The 24,332-nt window shown below is 40.4% G+C and overlaps 1 protein-coding gene and 1 long non-coding RNA gene across 2 annotated transcripts in view; one reads left to right on the top strand and one right to left on the bottom strand.

Moving 5' to 3' along the window:
- LOC113604367 (uncharacterized) overlaps nucleotides 1–2,499 on the top strand; it is a 20,375-nt gene extending 17,876 nt beyond the window's left edge. The window contains exon 2 of the long non-coding RNA XR_003426274.2: nucleotides 944–2,499. This is a non-coding gene — a long non-coding RNA (uncharacterized LOC113604367). The remainder of the gene's footprint in view (nucleotides 1–943) is intronic.
- Nucleotides 2,349–24,332, bottom strand: MPHOSPH6 (M-phase phosphoprotein 6). The gene is made up of 5 exons (XM_027076288.2): nucleotides 24,185–24,332; nucleotides 18,687–18,799; nucleotides 6,570–6,660; nucleotides 3,752–3,846; nucleotides 2,349–3,070 (listed from the first exon to the last, which is right to left on the bottom strand). The coding sequence occupies exons 1-5, from the start codon at nucleotides 24,233–24,235 to the stop codon at nucleotides 2,935–2,937; spliced, it is 486 nt and encodes a 161-aa protein (XP_026932089.1). The 5' UTR covers nucleotides 24,236–24,332; the 3' UTR covers nucleotides 2,349–2,934.

Below are 24,332 nucleotides of genomic sequence, written 5' to 3'. Positions count from 1 at the left end.
TACATCAGAAACTGTTTTAGATTTAGGACCTGTTGGGGAAAATAGTGAATTCTACTTCATTACTCTTGAGGCTTGAAGATTGTGAGCTTGCAAACATATGCTTGCAGATAGAATTATCTTGCAAAAAACAATGTCGTATGCAAAATCTTTGAGGTGTCCAATATTTGTCAGGTGGACTCTCTGGAGAGTCATTAAAAATGTTTATGTGAGGTTGGGAAGCAGGAGAATATTTTCATTCAATTAACTATTATCTATTAAGCACCTATTTTTTTATAAATCCCCACATAAAGAACGTGGGGTTGGAACCAGACAAAGAGTGAGGCATAGTCCCTGCTTTCAAACTGGTTAAGATTTTATAGGATATGATTTAAAGGAGTATGTGATCACATATGGCTATATCCCAAGTAAGCACTCATTAAATAATTGCTTTTTCAGGGCGCCTGGGTGTCTCAGTTGGTTAAACGTCTGACTTCAGCTCAGGTCATGATCTCAGTTTATGAGTTTGAGCCCTGCATTGGGCTTTCTGCTGTCAGCACAGAGCCTGCTTTGGATCCTGTGTCTCCCTTTCTCTCCGTCCCTCCCCCTCTTGCTCGATCTCAAAAAGAAGCATTTTTAAAAAAAAATGCTTTTTCAACTTTTTCTTGTTACCATAGATCCATTCTTCCTTAATACAGAATCACTAATACCCAGAATATCCTATTTACAAAATAAATCATTCTAGTTGGAAACTGATGGTTAATGTGAATTTAACTATCATCTGTAAAAAGGAAATTTATAAAAAAGGAAGTAACTTAAAATGCTGTAGTACAATGATACAGGTACTATGTATGGGTAGTACAGTATGATTCTGAAAGACACTGTTTGGAAAAAAGTATGGACTTATTCTGGGGTCAGGCTATTTTCTGCCTGTTTCCCAATTCCTTTCTTTTGCTTTCCCCCGCAGAGCGACATCAGACAAAGAGCACGGGCTTTGGGGTCAACAGATCTGCATTCAAAACCCAGATCTAGCACTTAAAAGCAGTGTGGCACTGAATGGGCTACTGTAATGTCTCCTGTTTCTTCATGGGTAAAGAAGAGATGATTCTTTACAATCCTAGCCCATAATTCAGTGCCCAGCCAAGTGTAAGAACTCACTATTTGTTCAACGGCACATCAGACCCAACTGCAGTTTTCTGGGCACGTGGCTGGCATCTAAGGACAGCCAGCCCCTTGGCAGTGCTGTCATGCTGGTTATTCATTTGGAGAACATTCACCAGAACTGCTTCTACCTTACTTTATTTTCCTCCAGGTAACATTTTAGTCCAACCATTATCAGCTCTCTTCTAGATGAAATACCTGATGGGATCTCCAATGCTCAAGCATGCATTTGTGCTTCACACTCTTGCTGTAGTTCAGGTTTTCTGTTATCATTGCATTCAGAATCTGGATGCCATGAATTACAGGTCTGTGGGCTGAACTGCAGACTTGTTCCTATGTTATTCTTCATTTCTGACTTGTGGCCATCCCCATGAGGTTTAAATGAAGACTCTGAGGTAGGAGCAGAGAGGTGTCAGGTTTGAGGACAGAATTCATTTGACATGGATGTTACATGTGATGAAGTCACCATCTGGTATAATGATCAGGGCAGAGGTCAGAGAGGGAGATGTGGGTGTGAGAGCCTGCTATGAGTGGGAGAGAAGCCACTGGAGGTCATAGTCTGCCAATATTTGTCAGATAATCCTATTTTATTACCTGAATGGTCTTGTTTGATCCTGTTACAGTTTTGCAACAGCACAGGGTTACCCCTGCCACTCATGGGCAGGCAGAGTTTTCTCCCATCCATACAATGCTGATGGAATAGACACCAGAGATACCAGCTCGAGATACCATTCAGATTAAATAAATACGCCTTAAGGAAAACACTGTGACTTTGTACAAGAGAATCTCCCTAGATTCTCCTAATTTTACAATTAACATCCTAAAACCCTGTGTATTTTCTTTCTTGGAGCCAGTGAAAACTCAAGGCCCCATGGAAAAGAAGCAAAATATGTCAATATGTTGGAAAAAAACCTCTAGGATACACAAGCCAGCTGTTGGTTTGGAAAGTGGTGTCCTCTCAGTGCCAATGACTTCTTTGTCCAAACAGAGCTTACCAGGGTATATTTACGGGTTAATGATTTTCATAATAATTAAAATAAAAAGCTGATGATTGTTTTTGACCCATACAAGCCAATTTCTTACAGTTCAACCTAACACATTACCATATTCTAAGTTAATGGCTGTTTTTTTTCAAGTTAGTATTTGGATTAAAGTTCCAATACTGAATTAGACTAAAATAATTAATTGAAAGCATAAGAGACAAGAAAAAGTATATGAAAACTTAATTTATTAGAGAATAATTTTTTTTTATTAAGTAAAAGCTTTAAACAAAAACCAGTAATTCCACAAACCAACAATGACTCGGTAGCGTGCAAGTACTGTAGGCTGGAGAGGCATGTTTGCTCTTGATGAATCTATATATATAATAAACCCTCATTATGTTTGATTCCAGAATGTATGTATACATTGGCTTGGCATGATTCGTAATTTAAAGTAAAATAGAAACATAAGGGCAACTTAAACACCGGTTTAATTTATACGTGCCAATTCAAGGTCAGTGACAAGAGAGCTCCATTAAAAAAAAATCTGAAGTCACAAAGTCTTTAGGAAGCAGCCACATCCCTATGTACATTTGAAACTCGAAGGCTAAAAATCCATTCTTGATGAACACCATGAAGCAAAGGATGTATAACATCCACCACATATCTGTTTCAAAAATGGCATGTTTCCAAAATTATCCACCTCTTTACATGTAAACATCACACTTTGAATAACTACAGAGAAGCCATCAGAATGAGTTCCACAATATACTAACCCTCATGAGGCACCCCTGAGCTCTGTCTTAAAGCATCCACTTCAATCCTGGGGCTTTAAGAACATCTTCTTTACTTTAACTGTTGGTTTTACGTGTCCATTTTCATCTTCTTCATAGTTGACCCGGTCTCTTTTTTTGGCAAACTTTTTTCCAATTGTCCCCACCAAGGTTTCATATCTGTTAAGATGGTATGCAGCACAAGTTTAATTAAATCCACAAACAAATAAGATAGGAATCAAGTCTTGTCAAGAATATCAAACTAAATATTCAGTGAATTATAACAAATATTCAATGATTATAAAAAAAAATCAAAGCTGTGATCAAAATAAACGGATTTAAAATTTATAAACTTCTCTATGGATGATTAAATTCTTCACTGTGTTTTGTTTTTGCACTATCCTGAATAAACTGAGATGTATATTTTAAAATATGTATGGGGCGCCTGGGTGGCGCAGTCGGTTAAGCGCCCGACTTCAGCCAGGTCACGATCCCGCGGTCCGTGAGTTCGAGCCCCGCGTCAGGCTCTCGGCTGATGGCTCAGAGCCTGGAGCCTGTTTCCGATTCTGTGTCTCCCTCTCTCTCTGCCCCTCCCCCGTTCATGCTCTGTCTCTCTCTGTCCCAAAAATAAATAAACGTTGAAAAAAAAAATTAAAATATGTATTAGAAGCAGTACCCGTCATGAGCCCTCAACTGCCAGTGTGTGACAGGCATGAACCTGCCTGAGCCCAATTTAGAGAAAGGAGAAAGTCATCTTCCTGCTGGGGCACTCCAAGGAAGACAGTGGGGAAGAAGAGAACCCACGTGAGAGCCAAAGAATGCCGGACCCAGATTATAATGTGGTTCCAAGGTGACCGTTACCTTCTAGCCATTTCTTCATCTGATACATCGAGCTCCACTGTTTCACCTTCAACTTCCTCTGTTTTGTTCTTGGAGTTCATCTGAAGCATTAATTTCTGAAAAATGCAACAGCACTAACAGGGCTAGAACAGGCTTATTAAAGAAACTGGTATCAATTATATTTGAAGGTAGAGAAACAGAAATCACAGAATCTACAGGAGTCACCAAAATTTATAGGGGATTCTCTGTAATACTTTACTCCACAATGTGCTAACAGAAGTCGGGTCTGAATGAAGAAAATAGTAAGACAAAAAGCGCCACTAGATTAGACTTCCTGCTAATAAGTTTAAATTGTATTTTAGATCATAAATCTTTTTTTTTTTTTTTTTGAAAGAGAGTGTGCACATGAGTGGTAGACTAGGGTAGAAGGAGAGAGAGAGAATCTTAAGTAGGCTCCATCTCAGTGTGGACGAAGCCTGATGTGGGTCTCAATCCCAGGACCCTGGGATCGTGCCCTGAGCTGAAATCAAGAGTCAGATGCTTAACTGACTGAGCCACCCAGGTGCCCCTTGATCGTAAATCTTATTAGTTACTTATATCTAAAGCAGGCACACTGCCAACATGTTCTAGTGAGCAGGGGAAAGAAAAAAGCAAACTTTCAAATTTCCTCCAAAGGGGAATGAATGGAAGAATACTACACTCAAGAGTAATACTAAATGCAATCTTTAAAAATATTTTTTTTAAGCTTATTAATTTACTTTGAGAGAGAGAGAGAGAGAGAGAGCGAGCGCATTACAAGAAGGCCCCATGCTGTCAGCACAGGGATGGATGCAGGGCTCAAACTCATGAACCATGAGATCACGCCCTGAGCTGAAACTAAGAGCCAGATGCTTAACCGACTGAGCCACCCAGGTGCCCCTAAATGCAGTTTTTGGAGGCGGGGGAGGGGGGCGGGCAGCACATTACTGGATGGAAGAACTGGGAGGCTGGCTCTGATATCCCCGGAAGGACCAGCTTCACTCTGGAACAAGAGGGTGGATAATGCATACATGACGTCCACGTGCCACGGATCTCTCCTCCATTCTTTTTCTCACGTTAACCTTTTCTTGATAGTTACCCCCTGAGAAATTTTTTTTTTTTTTTTTTTTAATGTACAATACCTTCTTTACAACAAAGGCAGGACAAGGAAGGGACAGCAGAAGAGAAACCAGATTCAGGTGGTTTTCCAACATTTATAGGACTGAAAAGAAAATAATTTTGGGAACAGAAGCTCTGTGAGGGCACAGACTTTGGTTCTCTGCTGCACTCCAATGCCTCAAGAGGGCTGATGAACCACAGGTACAGAATAAATATTTACTGAATAAATGAACTCCATGCTAGGTGCCAGTAAAGACACATGCAACATTAAAAATGTGTTCTAAGTACATCCTGCTTATAATGAAGTAAGTGCTCTCAAGTTGGTACCTTTTCATAACCAGCTGTATACCTAAATTTTCTCATGTTTCATAACAGCTCAGATCTGTAAGCCAAACAGTTCAAAACATTTTCCCAGAGAGAATGTATTCTGTGTTTCAGAGTACCAGTCCTGAAAGCCATTTTCTAATAGGCTCCCACATCAGAACCCAAGGGCCAGGCCAACTTCTTTTCTCACTGTACAAGACATACTGTGGAGGGCTTGCCTACCCCCAGCCCCAGTCCCTGGGCATCGAACACTCATAATCTTTGCTTCCCCCGCCTCCCCCTTTACCCCACTGCCCTCTTTCTCTTCCTCTAAATCTTTAAGCAGGCCAAGGCAAGGAAATTACATATTAAAAACAAACACTTTTAGTGTTGATTTTGTGTAAGGTAAATATAACATCTTAATTATCATGCATCCTCAAAAAACGGAAAAAAAAGAAAACCTACAATCTTTGAATAAAGATTTAGCTAATCTGGCGATTAGCGTGGTGAACTCTGGTTCTCTTCAGGCATCCTTATAGAGTGGTTTTCAACCAGGGGTAGTTTTGTTCACCAAGGGACCTTTGCAATGTCTGGATACATTTTTGGTTGTCACAAGTGGGCCATGTGTGTGCACGTGCACACTACTGATATCTAGTGGGGAGAGGCCAGGGATGCTGCTAAACATCTCAAAATACACAGATAGCTACAAAGAATCATCTGGCTCCAGATGTCAGTGGTGGCAGGGCTGAGAATCCCTGGCTTCACGTGATAGTCATCAAACTAAAAATTTACATCATAAACCTCCATTTGGTTGGCCAAGTACCTGATACGATGGCTTCTGGTACATGTGCCAGAATGCTAATAAATATTTGTTAAATAAATGTCTGTGCTTCTCTACAAAAATGAGGCATGGAAATTCAAATCAACAGCTCATAAGGTGAATATTTACTTTTCAAACAAACTTTCCAAAGGATTCATTTAAAACTATTTACAAGCTCAGATTAAAACCTGTCCATTAAAAAGTCAAATTACTCGATTCTTAAGTAACGTTTTCCATTAGAAAAGATATGTTTCTAGATGCAAGAAAACAATTTTTCATAATAGCATCGCATGAATAAAACCTGGACATTCTTGTAAAAGCCCGGAGTTGAGATTCTAACACTCATGGAAGCGCTGTCAGGGAGCGCGTGCTGCCGTATTAAATTATCTACTCAACTCCACCACAACGTGAGGCAGCAACACTGCAATTTCTTTAAATAGCTACAGCGGTATTTCAAGACTTGTTATTTTCTATATAATGAGAAGAAATGCTACCCGGTGGGAAAAAACCTAAACCCAATTATTAGCAGAAAGAATTCAATTGGAAAATTTTAAAATGGGAAGCAATTATATTTAATACCTCAACCTCAGGATTAAATCCTCTGAATGACATTCTTCCATAGAGAAGGTCTTCACATAACAAGAAGCTCTGCTCTTCTATTATGAAACACCTAAGCAGGAAAATAAGCCTGTGTTAATGGCATGTCTTCTTATAACAAAGCACAGCAAATAAAAGTCAGGATTTCAAATGAAAAATCGATCTTCCGGTTCTTAGCAGAATCAAGTAAACCTAAGGTAAGACTTCTATTTTTTTTTTTAATTTTTTTAACATTTATGTATTTATTATTGAGAGACAGAGAGAGACATAGCGTGAACAGGGGAGGGGCAGAGAGAGAGGGAGACACAGAATCCTACACAGGCTCCAGGCTCTGAGATGTCAGCACAGAGCCCGACGCGGGGCTCGAACCCACAAACCGCGAGATCGTGACCTGAGCCGAAGTTGGACGCTTAACCCACTGAGCCACCCAGGCACCCCAGTAAGGTAAGACTTCTAAAGTAGGGGTAGAAATAAAAACTGATGACCTTGGCCAGCAAAGCCGTTAGAAGACAAGAGCTGGAGGCTGCAGGCACAGCCTTGCCTAAACACATTTAATTGGCATAAATACCTACACAACATAGACACCTAGACTATTTATGATAAACCTGAATTTTCCGGGGGCACCTGGGTGGCTCAGCCGGTTGAACGTCCAACTTCAGCCCAGGTCATGATCTCGAGGTCCGTGAGTTCAAGCCCCGTGTCGGGCTCTGTGCTGACAGCTCGGAGCCCAGAGCCTGTTTCAGATTCTGTGTCTCCCTCTCTCTCTGACCCTCCCCTGTTCATGCTCTGTATCTCTCTGTCTCAAAAATAAACATTAATAAAAAAAAAACCCTGAATTTTCCAAATCTGAAGCAGTTTCCTTGATGTTTACATCCCCAACCCCACCAACTTCTTACTAAGTTCTGATTAAATACCCTGAAATCAGAGTCCCGGCCAGCTTTAAGAGAGCGTATTAGCTGGAGCTCTTAGCTATAAACAACAATGACTGACTTGAGCAGAGAAGGAATTTATTGAAAGGATACCAGGTATCTCACAGAATCTCTGGGATAGCTGGATGAGCAGGAATGGAAAATAGGCAGAAATAAAGGTAGCTAAGTCATCAACCCCCAACTGAAACATGGTAAAATCTATCCTGGTAAAAATGCTGCTGCACCTCAGGGGGCTAATCTCTGGACAGCAGAGGGCACTAGGCGGCAACCTGTGTTGCCCTGGAAGGAGGATGCAGATGTGTTTCAGACTCCAAAAGGGCTTCCTCTGAGTCACCAGTTTATTACCCCAGTCCCAGGTAAGCGTATCTGACTACAGCCTGAAACCATAAAGGGATCAACCATAAAGAACACTGGGAAAGTAAATACCTGGCCATTTTGGCTTCTTTGGCAGAAAGCAGGCCCTCCTTGTCAAGAGTCACTCACTTAGCTAACACCTATTAAGCCAAACTGTGTGCCAGGCAGTGTTCTAGAAGCTGGGGGGACAGCCATGAGTAAGTCTCTGCTCTCAAGGAGGTCACATTCGAGAGTGGTGCCAGATGATAAAGATTTATATTATACAGTGGAAAAAGATGAAGGTTATTTCACTCCTGTCCTTAAGAGAGCAGCTGGTATCAAACTAGTCCTCCGACTTTAGCCAACGATAAAATAGGACTAAGTGGGAAACGAACAAGTCAAAGCACAGCGCTGTGATGCTTGAGAGAAAAAAACCAGATGAAGTAAGTTTTCTGACTAAAGGCAATGAATGCCCACCTTCTGACTGAAGCCAACATCTAGACTGTGGAGTGGGAGTGGGAGCCCAAACTAAGCCCGGTCTTACTGAAAGGAAAAGGGAAATTGAAGTTTGGGGATGAAGTACATGGGTCAAGAGACCAGAGATGGGGAGATATATAGAGGAATTCTGGCATCCTTTATGCAAAATTTTGCATATTTGTTTCCCTTGAATGTTTGGCCAAATACTAGACTGTACACATGCAGGTCAAGTCCAACAGTATCAGGGGAAAAAAACAATTTCCAGGAGAAGAATTACCTGGTACATTAGTTTCCTAGGACTGCTATAAGAAATTACCACAAAATGGATGGGCTAAAGAAACAAGAAATTTATGCTCTCAATTCTGGAAGTCTGCAATCAGCCTCACTGGACTAAAATCAAGGTGGTGGCAGAGCCATCCATGCTCCCTCCAGAGGCTGCAGAGAATTCATTCCTTGCTTCTCCAGCTTTCTTTTGACAGCCAGCAGTCTGTGGCTTGTGATGACTGTAACCTCTGCCTTCTCTTCTGTCTCCCTTTTATAAAGATACACGTGATTGCATTTAGGGCCCACCCAGAAAATCCAGGATAATCTCCCCATCTAGAGATCTGTAACTTAATCACAACAATAAAGTCAACTTTGCCATATAAGCTAACATAGGTTCCAGGGACGAGGACGTGAATTTTATTTGGCGGGCCATTTTCTAGCTTACCATCCCTGAGAAAGAAAATTTACCCTAAAATTGTACGTTGAACAAATACAAGATTTGCACAAAGGAGGGAAATGTTTCAGTTGTGTCTATCTAGAGTGGGGGGAACAAGCTGAATATCCTGTGACATGGAAAAGAAAGGTCACCCTTCAGGAGTAGGACTCATCTAGCAAGACAGTCAAGGCCATAAAACCTACTCTAACAAAAACAGGGACCAAGCTGATTGGAATGTAAATCAATTGCCTAATGGAACAAATTCAACACTTTATTAAGGAAGGCAACAAATTCCAGGTACTCAACAATGTAATACATAATGTGAGGCCACAGTAAAAAGTTGCTAAACATGTAAAGAAGTAGGAAAATGTGACCCATAAACAGGAGAAAAACAAATAAATAGAAAAAAAGAGATGATGGAATTAGTACAAAAAGGACTTTAAAACAGTTATATTAAGTATGTTCAAGGATTTAAAGGAACACAGAAATGTAATGAAGACACAAATAAGGAACGTGAATTAAAATATGGAAATTATGAAAACTTATCAAATAGAAATTTTACAACAGAAAATACAGTATCTGATGTGAAAAAAATCAGAATTGTCCTCTATCTATTAAAGAAACTAAATTCATTATTATGAGAGAAAACTCCAGATCCAGATGGCCTCACTGGTGAATTTTATCAAAAATTTAAGGAAGAAACAATACCAATTTTACTCAAACTAAGAAATGAGAAGAGAAGGAAGGGACACTTCCAAACTCATGTTATGGCCCACACTACAGGCATTGTAAGAAACCTACAGTGGAATGTCCTTTATGAATATGAATGCAGAAATCATTATTAAAATATTAGCAAATTGAAAGAACTATTTATACAAAACATATGAATACCAAGGGGTGATTTGTTTCAGAAACATAAGGTTGTTGTGAAACTGAAATCTCAAGATAATTCCCATGTTAACAGAGGAAAGAAGAAAAACCATATGATCAACTCATTAAAAATCATTCAACAAAATGCAACATCATTTACAAAAGTCTTCAGGAAACTAGGAAGAGAAAGGAAAATCTCTCATGCTGGTAAAGGACATTTAGGAAAACATACAGCATTTTATATACTTAACAGTAAAATAGTTAATACTTTCTCCCTAAGATCAGAAACAATGCAAGGATGTCCATTCTTATCATTGTACTGGAGATGCTAGCCAACAACAAAGGAAGAAAAGGAAATAAAAGTTTTAATTTTCTTCTCTGTAGATGACAACTGCATATGGAGATAATCTCAAGAAATCTACACAAAACCACTAGAGTTGGTGAATCAATTTAGCACAGTACAGAATACAAGGTCTATATACAACATTTCTACGTATGTAAATACAACAAACAATTTTGGGAAAAAGGCTATTTGCAATAGGAATTAAAAATATGAAATACATAGGGATATATTTAAGGATATATACACAAAACCTCTCCACTCCAAACTACTAGCAATTACTGACGGGTATTAAATAATAGCTAAATAAATGGGTATATCATGTGTATGGACTGAAGAACACAATTTTGTTAAGATACCAATTTTCCTCAGATTGATTTACAGAATCAATGCAATGCCAATCAAAATCCTATTTTTTGGAGGAGAAAGGGAATCATGGAAAGAAATTAGTAAGCTGATTCTAATATTTATATGAGAATACAAAGGATGTAGACTAGCCAAAACAATCTTGAAAATAATAAAAGAAAACTTGCGCTATCTGATTTTAAGACTTCGAGACTGCAAGATTCAAGATTGCAATCCATAGTAATCAAGCCGACAGGATAGAAAAACTTATGGTGCAAAAGAATTGAGTCCAGAAAAAGACCCATACTAATACAGCATATTGCTTTTGACCACAGCATCAAAACAATGAGTAAAGAAAAATATTTTCTTTAAATAAATGGTACTGGGACCATTGATTTTCTATAGAAAAACAAAACAAAACAAAAACAGACCTTGATTTCTACCTCACACCACACAAAATCACACACACATAAAAATCAAAGACAGATCATACATAAAAATGTAAAAGCTAAAATTACAAACATTCTACAAGCAAACATAGAAACTATATTTGCAAATTTGGTACAGGCAAAGATTCACTAGACAGACCCAGAAAGAACTAACTATAAAAGGCAAAAAAATGAATGAAACAAAACAAAAGCTACTGTTCATCAAAGACAACATTAATAAATAGGCAAGCCCACAAACTGGGAGAAAATATTCCCAATATATACATCTGTTAAAGGATCTGTATTCAAAATATAAAGAACTCCTATCTCTACAGAAGTATGTAAGTTTTACCTAAAAAACAAAATGGAACAAAACCCTACATAATGATATGCATGCTGAAGTGTTCAGAGAGAAAATGTCTGCAACTTACTCTGAAATACACTAAAAATAAAATGGATTGACAGATGTATAGAGGGATGGATAAATATGTAATAGAAGACAGTAGAAAAAATGTAACTATTTCATTTTTAAAAATGGGCAAAAGAACTGAATAGGGACTTCACAAAGGGAGATATAGAAATGGCCAATAAGCACATAAGAGTTCTTTAACATCAGTCACCAGGAAAATGCAAATTAAAAAGCATAATGAGACACCACTAGAATGACAGAATAGGTAAAAAGAAAAAGATAACCTCAAATGTTGGAAGGACTGGAAAAATCAGAACTCTTACACTTCTTTAGTTAAAGTGCAAAATGGTGCAATCACTGTGGAACACGGTCTGAGAGTTTCTCATTAAGTTAAATATATATGCCAACCTTACAACCCAACAATTCCACCTTTACCGAAGACAAATTTTAAGCAGAAAGAGTTGGGGGTCCCCAGAAAAAGAAAGACAAAATCACAGCTTTCGTGATACCAGAGAAGTCATTCTAGGCCCCCAGCTATTTTGGGTGATCAATGCCCTACTTGCTCAAGCACACTTCTAGCAGAACTTCCTAGGAGGTGTCAGAATTACAAAGAAATGCGAAATTCTCAGTAAAGATTTTAAAGGAACAAAGAGAAACCAAAAACACACATTCTACCAGGCCAGGAAATAGCCTAACCAGAGACAACAAACCACTTGTAAAACTCCCTGTGCTGTTTCAAAAGTAAGAAAGGCCCAGTATCAGGAGCCCAAGACCACCCATCCAGTTTATACTAGCTGTGGGAGCATGCCCATTAGTCCCTTCCCCTCTCCCGACAGTTCCCTTGGCCTCCCTACAGTGTTAGTCTCCACCCTCGGAGGAGCACAAGCTTCATTCACAAACATAGGATGCATGTACAGGCATGTTTTCTAAGTACACTGCCTCATGTCTGCCTTTACATGCAATGACAAAGTTCCCCTTTCTGAATATTCATCCTAACTAAGTAAAAGAAACCCACTTGCCCCTACTTGGGAGAGTCATGGCTTTGGAAGTCATTCCCTGTGATCTCCTTACTTGCTGCAAATAAAGTTTGCTTTGCGGACAACTCCATCTGGTGTAGTCCTTATCTGTAACTCAGCAAGGAGCGAACTCACGTTAGTTGTAGTTTTCTCGTTTGGCTACAAAATGAAAATAGGACTCTATGCCAAGTTTGGAAGGCAATGAAGAAGAAAATGTGAAGACAGCTGGGGAAGAGCAGCTAGATAAAGGTCCTGAGAAGGCAGTGTTAAGTGACCTGTCTGAGAAACAGGGAGGAGGCCTCCGTGAGGGAGAAGGAGTGACAGAAGGGAATGCTGGTAGGAAGTCAGTATTATTTTCACAGTGACAGTAAGATGTTGTTTTCTTCACTGTGTTGACCCTTACACAGAGGGTGCAAAAGCAATTATGAGTAAAAGTTCACCTTAGCATGAATTAAAGTCGTGATACCATACTACACTAGTAGTCATTGCATTATTCACTGTTGGTTTTCAAAGTCTTTAAAAAGGGAAAGAAGCCAATAAGAATGTTCTTGATAAAACAGTAAAAAATTTATTTTCATTAATCTCAGTCTTCAACAATATTCTGCATACAAAATAGTAAATATATATATATATACACATATATATGTCTATATAATACATAACATATATGTGTGTGTGTGTATATATATATATATGTATATATATATATATGTGTATATATATACATATATATATATATATGTCACTTCAAAGGAACAACTGACAATACTTGTTGCCAGTAACAAAATTCAAGCTTTCAAGCAAAAATTAGAATTTTGAATAGCTTGTGTATGGCATCTTGGGTTTGATAGCTTCTCAATACTTAAAAGATTTTTCTGATGAAATCGATGGTAATATTAATGAATGTTTTTTGAAATCATACAATGAAATGAGTTAACATTTAGAAAATCTATACAACTCACCGGACTAGCAGTTTCCAAATGAGAAATGCATGATGTTATGAAATCATGCATGGATAAAAGGTCTATTCAAAATGTAAGGTAGACTAATGATTATGAAAAATTTATTGATGCTTTGAGACTCCATGCTGCAGTTAACTGTAAAGAAACTATTTATTGGGTTTTGGAGTAGCGTCGAAGAATTACCTGGAAAAGCTATTATAATACTCCTCTCTTTTCAATTACATCATCTGTGTGAGGGTGGATTTTCTTTATATCCCTCAACCAAACCAACAGACTACAATAGGTTGAATGCGAGGGTTAAGAGAAATCACCCAGAGAATCCACACATCTTCTATTATGCCAGACACTGAAAGATTTGCAAAAATGTAAAACAGTGCCATTCTTCTCACTAATTTTTTTTTTATCTTGGAAAACAGTTATGTTTTCATGAAAAATATGTTATTTGTGCTAACATGTTAATGAGGCTACCTGTAGAGTGCATTTAAAAAATTTCATTTTAATTTCTTACACAGTAAATATCGACATGAAATAAACTACACAAATGGAATCTCTTCAGGGGTTCCAAATAATTTTACAAAATGTCAATGGTCCTTGAGCCCAAAACTTTGAGAACCTCTGTTCTTTGGGCTCCTCTCTACCTGGCTGTCTAGTCCAGCCAGCACCTCACCTCCTTCAGCACCTCCCATTCCCTGAGACAGCCTAAATTCAGGCACACATTCTCTTGAATATTTGTTCAGCCTTTTCCACAAATGTGAGATTCCTTCTCAATTGCCTAATCTTGATCCTTGGGCAGTGCAGCAGATAAAACCTCATCCATCTCCCAAATCAATTACCCCCCTCAGGAAAGCATCATAACTACTCTCACTTCAGACAAAAGAAAGAAGCAGGGGCCAGGAATGGATTCACAGCAGGACCACTGCGCCCTCAGAGGGCCTTTCCCAGGGGTTTCCATTAACACAACAGCTTTAATATAAAAAGGGACACAGATGTTATCTACAAGCATAGTTTCAATAATTAGGAAAATTAATAGAGTTAGCAAAAAATTAAATATTCTAAAACTTAACTATAAGCATTCTGTATTTTAATATCCTAATTTTTATTAATGAGGACCCATAATTTTATTATTATTTTTTTTAACATTTATTTTTGAGACAGAGAGAGACAGAGCATGAATGGGGGAGGGTCAGAGAGAGGGAGACACAGAATCTGAAACAGGTTCCAGGCTCTGAGCGGTCAGCACAGAGCCTGACACGGGGCTCAAACTCAGGGACTGCGAGATCATGACCTGAGCCGAAGTTGGCCGCTTAACCGACTGAGCCACCCAGGCGCCCCTATAATTTTAGAGTCAAAACACATCCAGGATATTACTGATTTCATCTATTTTTATAGATGAGTAAGTACTCAAAAAAACCCAGACTTGCCCTAAATCCACAAATAACATGCATGGCAAAGCAGGGGAAAAACACCCGGTAGGGAAACAATTCTCTATGGGTCTCTCCTGTGAATGAGGCGTTAATTGCCCTTTGGCTCTGGAACATCTTTTCAGGGATGTGTGTATAGTGAGCTGCTTTGAAAGGCAGAGCTACTGTCTTCCTTCAGAACAAAGTGCAGACTTGCTTAATGTCCAGTATAATAATGTCTCTCTTGGGGCCAAGGGTAAGTTGGCTTGTATTCCAGTATCAAAGATAACAGGAGTTCTAAGTTCAGGACTTCTCAGCTGTGATGCAAAACTACTGTGGGTACCACAAACAGGTGGGCCTCACCACATCATCCCCCATGGGATCTGGGGAGCAAGCAGGAAATGACACAAAACAGATACCCACACTGTGTGTTGTGCTGTGAGCAATGAAGTCCTTGCGTCTGACCCAAGAGTCTTGTACCTTCCACCAGCATCAGTGAAACTGTGGCAAGCTAACCTGTTAGTTTATAGTATGATCTCAACTCTCACAGTTCCTAACATTCATTAGGCCACAATATGCAAGCACAAGAAGCATGGTAGCCAAATACATACTTTTAAAGCAACATCCTGTGGCAAAAAAGCAATTAAACTGGCTATTCTCTGCACTGGGGCACATCCTTTGGAGAAAATCAATATGGCAAAAATACAGTGAAATCTCTGATCTGGTAAATTCTTCTAGGAATTTATACCAAGCATCTTCTATCAGGTTCCCTGGAAACAGACTCTGAGACAAAGTTGTGTGCAGAAGTATTACTGGCCGGTGCTGTTTGGGAGATGCCCCTCTATGGAAATAAGGACGGCAGGAGAAGGTGACCAGCAATGTGGTTACACTAAGGCCTCAGCCCTTACGAACAGCTCTGGACTTCGGAAGGTCCTGTGGTTGTTCTAAGTTGAAGCAAAGCAACCAGATCCTCAATCCGCTACACAGCTTAGGCATTGGCCAGGGGTATCCCCTAAGGGGAGGTGTGGACTGAATAGCCCTAAATGTCATCACTGAATTGTAGCGATATGGCTGACATTACAAATGGCATCCTCTAGACTTCTAGAGCAAAGTCCCCAATTCCACAGATAGCAGGGACCCTCTGGAATAATTCAGATGATACCACCACGGAAGGATTCGCAAACACAAAAGAGCAAGAAGGAATGGGCGGATTCCATAACAATCAAGTATAAGGAAATACATGTGCCACCAGAGTTTACTTGCTTTATAGGACTGACTTGCTGTGGTGAGTGCATCACATATATTATCTATTTATTTCTCATAAGGTATGATACTATTATCACACCCAATATACAAAGGACATAAGATGAGTTAAGTAACTTGCCCGAGGTCACAAGTAAGTGGCAGAGCTGGGCATTAAACACAGATCTGCCCCTTTGCAGAGTCCATGAGCTTAATTAACCAATCCATTCCACTGGCTCCCTATTTGGGATAAAAATACACATCCTGAGGACATTCACCCATTTTCCTCTCCACATTTATTTCTCATTATCTTCCCCTACTCCATATCTTGGGAGGCTGATATGAATGTTACAAATGGAAGTGGTCCTTTGCAGTCTGGAACCAGGCTTCCTTCCTGTGGGACTACCTCAGACTGGCTATGCCGTCTTATGAGGGTAGCAGCTCTTGTAAGATGCACTCGCCACATGGCCTGTCTTCCGATTCAGTAACCACTCCCTCCCCTTGATCCTCTGGGCCTGGAGTGGAAATTATTCCCATCACACAAGCTATGATGAATGCACTGTCCCTGGTGGCTTCCCTGTGTCCTGCCCATACCTGTTACACTCTCCTCAAATTACCCAATTTGACAGTGTCATCTTTTCCTGACAACAACTTGACCCAATACGCATCTATACACAAAACAGGTGCTGAATGATGGCAGAAGCTTATTATTTACCATTAGGGTCTGACTCTTTGTATCCCCTGCAAAATACGTATGTTGAAATCTTAACTCCCAAGATGATATTAGGAGGTGAGGCCTTTCAGAAGTGGCCAGAGTCATGAGTATGGGGCCCTCATAAATGGGATTAGCACCTTACAAAGGAGACTCCACAGAAACCCCTAGCCCCTTTCACCAGGTGAGGACTTGGTGAGAAGGCACTAGCTATGAACCAAGGAAATGGCCATCACGAAAATATGACCACATCTTGATTATGGATTTCCAGCATCCAGAACTGTGAGAAATAACATTTCTATTATTTATAAGCTACCCAGTCTATGGTATTTTGTTACAATAGCTTGAAAGGAGGAGACATTTACCTCCTAGGAAAGGAACCTAAAGGTCATTTTTCTGGGAATAATATGCTGGGGGGGTGGGGGGTGGGGGAAGAATACTGAAAACAGGATAGAAACCATCCTGCCTTTCAATAAAAGTAAGTAACAAAATATCTGGAATACTTTGTGTAAGTTTAGTCAAGGTATAAAATTAAATTACAGCTTCTTACCAGTAATGGTCCCTTCCTATGCCACCCTGCCCCCAAATCTGCACAGCCTCTGGCATTATCTTCCCCTCCTTCACTGCCATATTGCTTCCTCTGAGAAGCAGTGGAAAGAAGCAAACAGAGAAGCAAGCAGAAAAACCAAGTACCTTCCTTCCATATCTCCTGGGGGGGACATGCTTTCTGTCTTTAAAGAAGGACACCTAGCCTTCCAGAAAAGATCCAGAGAAGGTCAGCCAAATGAACAAGGGAATTTTAACATGTTAAAAATGAAAAAAAATTATTAGGTAAAGAAAATAAAAACTTAAATTGCCTGAATCAGCAACATCTTCAATCATCGGACAAAGTTTATTTTTTTTTTCAACGTTTGTTTTTTTTTATTTTTGGGACAGAGAGAGACAGAGCATGAACGGGGGAGGGGCAGAGAGAGAGGGAGACACAGAATCGGAAACAGGCTCCAGGCTCCGAGCCATCAGCCCAGAGCCTGACGCGGGGCTCGAACTCACGGACCGCGAGATCGTGACCTGGCTGAAGTCGGACGCCTAACCGACTGCGCCACCCAGGCGCCCCAAGGGACAAAGTTTAAATAAAACTACTGTCCCATAGAGCTTACTAAGGTTAAAAAAAAAAAAAAGCAACGAGAAGAAATGAGAGTTTTAAGAAGAATTTAGATAAAATCAATGCATGATATGAATCTATCACTCCTTCATTGAAAGTTATTTATCAAGCACCAACCAGGAGGAACAATCTAGCATGTTATCCCAGCTATTCTCTCTTAAGCTTCAGATGCCTCAGCTATAAAAGGGATGGAATCAGAGTAGCCAGCTCCTAAGTCGGCTCTGAGGATTAAATAATTAAGAGATACAAAGTGCTTAGCTCAATTCCTGATACATGCTAGAGACTCAATAAATGTTAGCTAAGATGATTGGCATTAACAGCAGTAAAAATTAAAAAAAATAAATAAAGGAAACAAACCTAAAACTCTTGAATTGCTTTTAAGAAGCTCAGCCTGATGAAGAACTCTATTACTCACACAGAACTGGAGAGCCTTAAAGTACACACCTTCAAACTTAATCTTCAAACTTACTATGACAGGGAGCACACCAGAGTCTTATAAAGGCCCCCCGGTTATTACCAGAGACAAGCGGGTTAGATTCATCTATTCAATATAGAAAAAGAATAATGTTATAAATGAGGGCCAGTAAAAATGTATAAATCCAAGTAGAACTTATATAGGTTTAATAATTTTAGAAAATTATTTGCAAAGCTAACTCAAGAAACCGAACAGGTATTATTTTACAGGCTTTGCGTCACTGGAATGAAGAGCCATATTTGCAGGGATTTCCCTCTGAATGCCCAAAGCATCACTGATATAATTTCTAATAAACCTACTCCTTTTCTTTAAGCTCTGGCAAATCCAAATACCAGTGCTCTTCACTAATGATTTTCTTTTCTTCCTCTTCTAGTTGTCTCTTGGTCTCTGAGTCCAGTCCCCTTTGCATGAACTGTCAAAACAAAACAAAATCAGTGTCAGCAACTGGTTTTCCCAAGTTAGAGTGGAGGAAAACACAGATAACTTTATTCTTCCACATGCTTTCCCACGTTTCTTCAAGAATCCCATCTCAGGGGTGAGGGTGGAGGTGGTGTGACCAAAGTAGCTTAGCTCTGCCCTAGACGGCATCACACCAGACTAGCAGGGAGCTGACTAGAGCACACAAAAAAGTATGTGGACTTCCTACAGAAGACTTCAGAAAGATCTCTACCACACTTTAGTTTGTCTAATTTAGTAAAACGAGCAATAAAAAACTGTATTCAATCAGTGCCCCTAAATATTTCAGTTTTATATAGTGGCCAGTGCGGAAAGGCTAAGACAAAAGACAGATCATGACAGGCAGGTGGAGACAGAAAGTGAGAAGGGCCAAAAGAAGGTGAGAGACTCAGTACTTTCTGAATCTCTCACCAACTCACGGAGCCAACTGGTCTTCATACCTGCTGCTCTTAGTGTGGAATGGCCTTTCTCATGCTCCTCCACCTGGCCAACTCCTGGCCCTTCTGGTATAGGAAAAACTACTCCATCCCTGTGAAATTATCTCTGATACCTGTAAGCAAAATCGGGATTTCTCTCCCAGATGCTTCATATGACACGCTCAAATAGTCTCACCACATTTTAATTCCTTGAGCATCTGCCTCTTCTGGAGACCTTGAGGGCAGGGACTTTGTCTAGATTGTCTCCTTCCTCACTTTTACCATGATGAATGATGCATAGTAGGGGCTCTGTAAACACAGACCAAAGCAAAACTGTATCTATAAGCCTGCTCTTCACGTATCTCTATCCTCTGAAAGGCTGCTCACCTCTACGGCTGCTCTTTATTCTAAAATGTGCAAAAGTACAATTCAAAATGGGGCAGTAGAGAAACCCACAGTCCAGCTGCTGGTCTCTTCCCACAACAACTACATTTCCTCAGGGGAACCAGTGAACACACTAAGAGGTTGATCACAGCAAAACAATAATTAGCTCTTGTCCAAGCTCTATACTACTTTTCCCTTCATTCCAACCTTCCCCCAAACATAAGCATTTTTAGGTATAAGGGCTTTGCCAATGAATGCTAAATGAAATGATGAAACTTGAAAAACATTTACAAATAAAATACAGTGATAACATCCAGTTCTGCTGAGGACGTAGTGACACTGAATCACTCATACTATTGCTGGTGAGAATATGAAATGGTATAGCCTCTGTGGAAAACAGCTTGACAGTTTCGTACCAAACTAAACATGCACTTACCATATGACCCAGCAATTGCCCTCTTGGGCGTTTTATCTCAGAGAAATGAAAACTTATGTTCACTCAAAACCTTATAAAGGTATATTCACGGCAGCTCTACTTGTTAATAGCCAAGAACTGAAAACAACCAAAATATTCTTCAACAGGTGAATGGTTAAGTCCTAAGGTACTTCCAATGCATGCAATACTACTCAGTAATAAAAAAGGAACTATTGATATACTCAACAACTTAGATGGATCTCAAGCGAATAATACTGAGTGAAAAAAGCGAATCCCAAAAGGTTACATCTTGTATGATTCCATTTACATAACATTTTTGAAATAACAAAAGTAGAGAAATGGAGAACAGACTCATGGTTGCCAGAGCTTAGGGAAAGAAGAGACTGGGTTGGCTACAAAGGGACAGCTTCAGGGAATCTCATGGTAATGTAACAGTTTTGTATCTTGAATGTGGAAGTAATTACATAAATCTGCTCGTGATAAACCGTATGGAAATCTCTCTCTCTCTCTCTCTCACACACACACACGTAAAACAGTAAAATGAAATAGACTCTGTGGATTGTACCACTGTCAATTTCCTGGCTTTGTACCATACTCTAGCGATATAAGACAGGGAACACTCCCTATACATTTTTTGCAACTTCCTGTGAATCCATCATTATTTTATTTACTTCTTTATTTAAAAAAATTTTTTAACGTAAATTTTTGAGATAGAGACACACAGAGTGCAAGCAGGGGAGGAGCAGAGAGAAAGGGAGACACAAAATCTGAAACAGGCTCTAGGCTCTGAGCTGTCAGCACAGAGCCTGATGCGGGGCTTGAACCCACAAACTGTGAGATCATGACCTGAGCCGAAGTTGGACGCTCAACTGACTGAGCCAGCCAGGTGCCCCTTTCATAATTTTAAATAAATGTAAAAGAAATGCTTTCACTCTAAAGTGTTTTGTAGTCTTCCTTTCTCCTTTTACCTGTGTCTATAGCCTCACCACAGGAAAGAACTGGCAGTTTCTGGAATGCATATTCTGTACTTCCCAGTCCTTCTGTCTCTGCTACTCAACATCATGTTTCCATTTTCTACTCAGCAAAATACCAACTTGTAAAGGCCCAGAGCACATGTCCTTTGGGTCTTCCCTGACTGTGTTTGGCCAAGCTCTTCACCAACTTGTTCCCATAAAAGAGTACCTTTCCCTATGTCTAAAAGCCTTATAAACACTAGCTTATTGTTCATTTTGCTTCTTCTGTGTCTCCCAAAAGACTGAGATTCTGAATAGCAGACCATGTCTCTTATTATAACTAGGACTCTGGCTGCCCTTGGTACTCAGGAAGAGTTCAATAAAGGTTCTCTGAATATAAGTCTGGACTTGCTTTATTTCTTCAGACTCTCTTTCCTGGGTGGTTCTCTTTAAACCCAGATGCCTCATTTCATCTTATATTCTTGGTAATACAACTCACCAATCCTGCCCAACTGCTTTTTTATCTCCTATTTTTAGTCAAGTAGTATTTATGCCATACAAAATAGCTATCTATATATGTATGCTCTGTGCACATGGCAAGGCTAGAACACCCTGTGAATATAAAATCAAGCAACTCGATTTAGGTAGCAATCCAATTCTCCTGACTCCACAGCATCTAAGAACACTCTATAAAGCTTAGTGATTTGGCTTTACGCACAACAGAGGACCTAGAGCTGGTACCACAAACGATAGTCCTTAGGCTGGATGTCTGGTGGTGTAAATAAAGTTTTATTGGGACAAAGATATGCTCATTTGGTTCTGAGTTACAATGGCAGAGGTGGGTAGTTACAATAGTGAGTGGCCCAGAAGCCTAAAGTATTTTTCATCCGTCCCTTTACAGAAGTAGTTTAGCAACTCCTGTCTTAAGAGTCCAACAGAGCTAAAATGACACTGAGAACAGCCAACTATATCCTTTACTTTCTACTTCGCCCATCATCTCCAGCTCCTAACAGCTGACCAAGTCAGAGGATTTCAAGTACACCTGAAAACAACTGTATTAGTATTAAATCCTCAACTCTTTTATTCTTGCTCTATACTTTGCTCTGGCTGAACAGCTACATTGGATACAGCAACGTAATGCAGCTGCTCCATTCATTCTCGTAGGAATGGATGTGCATTATACTCCACTCTGTGCATAGTATCTCCTGCTGTCCTGCCAAAAAGCTCTTTTTCATCAATGATGAAGCTGATAACTCAACTAGAAAATATGTGTAACCTTCTCCCCCCTCTTCTTTGCTTCCAATGTTCTGTTGAGTGTTTCCCAACCATTAGGGTAGGGGTTGATACTTTTTTAAGGTAACTTCTTCCTTCCTAACTCTTGAGTCAGATCTTTGGTCAAAGTCTTACTCAGCGTATCTTCATTTGATGTACCTGCTTTGCCAATCCACTCCACTGCTCTGATTATAAACGAGAAGTCAAAGAAGACTCTGTTGGGTAAAAATTCAAAATTTGCTAATATGTATGAAAAAAGAACTTCAGAAATTATAAATGATATGACTTACCCTCCACCCTCACTCATCCTATCCATCCCTAGTCATACCCTAGCTCAACCCCATTCGAATCTGGCACATGCAACATTTACTCTTCAATCTTTCGAAACATTATTTATGCCTTGCTTCCTTTTTTCTGGAAATTACTCTTTAAGCATGATATCTAACACTGTGCAGTAGGGTTCAGAGACAAGCAGTATGGAATAGTAGCTATGAGCAGGGGATGTGGAGCCAGACTGCCTGGGTTTGGTCCTGTCTGTACTAATTATTAGCTGTGTAACCTTAGGCAAGTTACTTCTTTTTTTCAGTGCTTCAGCTATAATAGAGGAATAATAACTAAACCTACTTCACAGAATTATTATGTGGATTTCATGGGTTGATACATGCACTTAGAACAGTTGTCTGAACACAGAGCAGAAAGTATAAATCTTTGTTATTATTCAAGTTTGAAGGCCTGGTTGTTTCCCGTTTTAGTTCCTGTATTCATTTTATCTACACTTGTCTTTTTTTTTTTTTTTCTCTCTTCCACTTTGAAATCATGTTTTTTTTTTTTAATTTTTTTTTATGTTGATTTATTTTTGACAGAGAGAGAGAGACACAGCGCATGAACGGGGGAGGGGCAGAGAGGGAGACACAGAATCTGAAACAGGCTCCAGGCTCTGAGCTGTCAGCACAGAGCCCCACGCCGGGCTCAAACTCACAGGCGAGGAGATCATGACCTGAGCTGAAGTCAGAAGCGCAACCGACTGAGCCACTCAGGCGCCCCTAAAATCATTTGATTGTTAAACTGATTCAATTTCGAATCTAAAATCAATTTCGCCTAAAGCTGACATTCACCTCAACTGTTACAATTCTCTCCACTCCCGCTGCCATTGCAACCAGATCATCAGAGCTTCTTGTTTGGTCTTTCTGACTGCAATTTTGTCCCTTGTCAGGTCTTTCTTTCACCAATGTAGTCTCTACAGGGCAGTTAAGGTAACTTTGAAAAGTAAGAAGCACAGCTAAGATGCCGCTCCCCCTGCTCAAAAGCTTCCTCATCATGTTCACAAGATAAAGGGAAAAAATCCTTCATCTGGCCTAAAATTCTTCACATGTTGTGGCCACTGGCTACTTTTCCAGGCCCACATTTTGCTACTTGTCTTCCAAGCACATCGAGTTATTTTTAGTTCTTGGAAACCTCAACAGATGTTGTGGTCTTTGCGTCTCAGACTTCTGAAGTCGCTTTCCCCTCGGTTTGTGCTGCCATGCCCCACCCTCCCACCGACCCTTCAGTCTCTACCTAAGGGCCCGTTCCTGCCCAAGCGCAAGTAAGTTCCCAGGGCTCCCGGGGCTCTGAGCATCACCTCACTTAGTGCTGAGCCACCCTGCTTGCTTACGTGTCTGTCCTATCTGTCCGCGCGCTTTATGAGGGAAGCCGCCGGATTTATAACCTACCTCCCCGTGCCTAAGGCAGAGCCAGCGCTAAGTGAATGAATGAACGTCCGAACTGGAGGCCCTCCGTGGCCTCCCCAGTGGCCCCGCGCGCCCGCCACCTCGGCCCCGGCCGGGTCGCCAATCCCAGGTACCCCTGTCGCCCGGCCCGCCTCCCCGGCGTCCCCACACCTTCATGCGCAGCAGGTTCTTGGACAACTTCGTCTTGCGCTCCGCCGCCATGTTGGCTCCTGCTCCGGGCCGCGGGCCACCACCAGCCCCCGCCGCGCACGCGCACTGCTGCCTGCGTCGCGGCGCCGTCCTACGCAGCTCGCGTCGT

The sequence above is a fragment of the Acinonyx jubatus genome, chromosome E2 (genome assembly GCF_027475565.1).
Source record: "Acinonyx jubatus isolate Ajub_Pintada_27869175 chromosome E2, VMU_Ajub_asm_v1.0, whole genome shotgun sequence".
Lineage (NCBI taxonomy): Eukaryota > Metazoa > Chordata > Mammalia > Carnivora > Felidae > Acinonyx > Acinonyx jubatus.
Note: the sequence above shows the minus strand (reverse complement) of the source record. Positions and strands in the feature narration are given on the sequence as shown.

What these genes read in the sequence shown, in the direction of transcription:
- MPHOSPH6 (XM_027076288.2), bottom strand. Translation starts at nt 24,235, where the DNA reads ATGGCGGCGGAGCGCAAGACGAAGTTGTCCAAGAACCTGCTGCGCATG. An exon ending in AGAACCTGCTGCGCATGAAG is followed by an intron (nt 18,800 to 24,184) that starts GTGTGGGGACGC and finishes TTGTTTTGACAG; the next exon opens with TTCATGCAAAGGGGACTGGA. An exon ending in GATGAAGAAATGGCTAGAAG is followed by an intron (nt 3,071 to 3,751) that starts GTAACGGTCACC and finishes CCATCTTAACAG; the next exon opens with ATATGAAACCTTGGTGGGGA.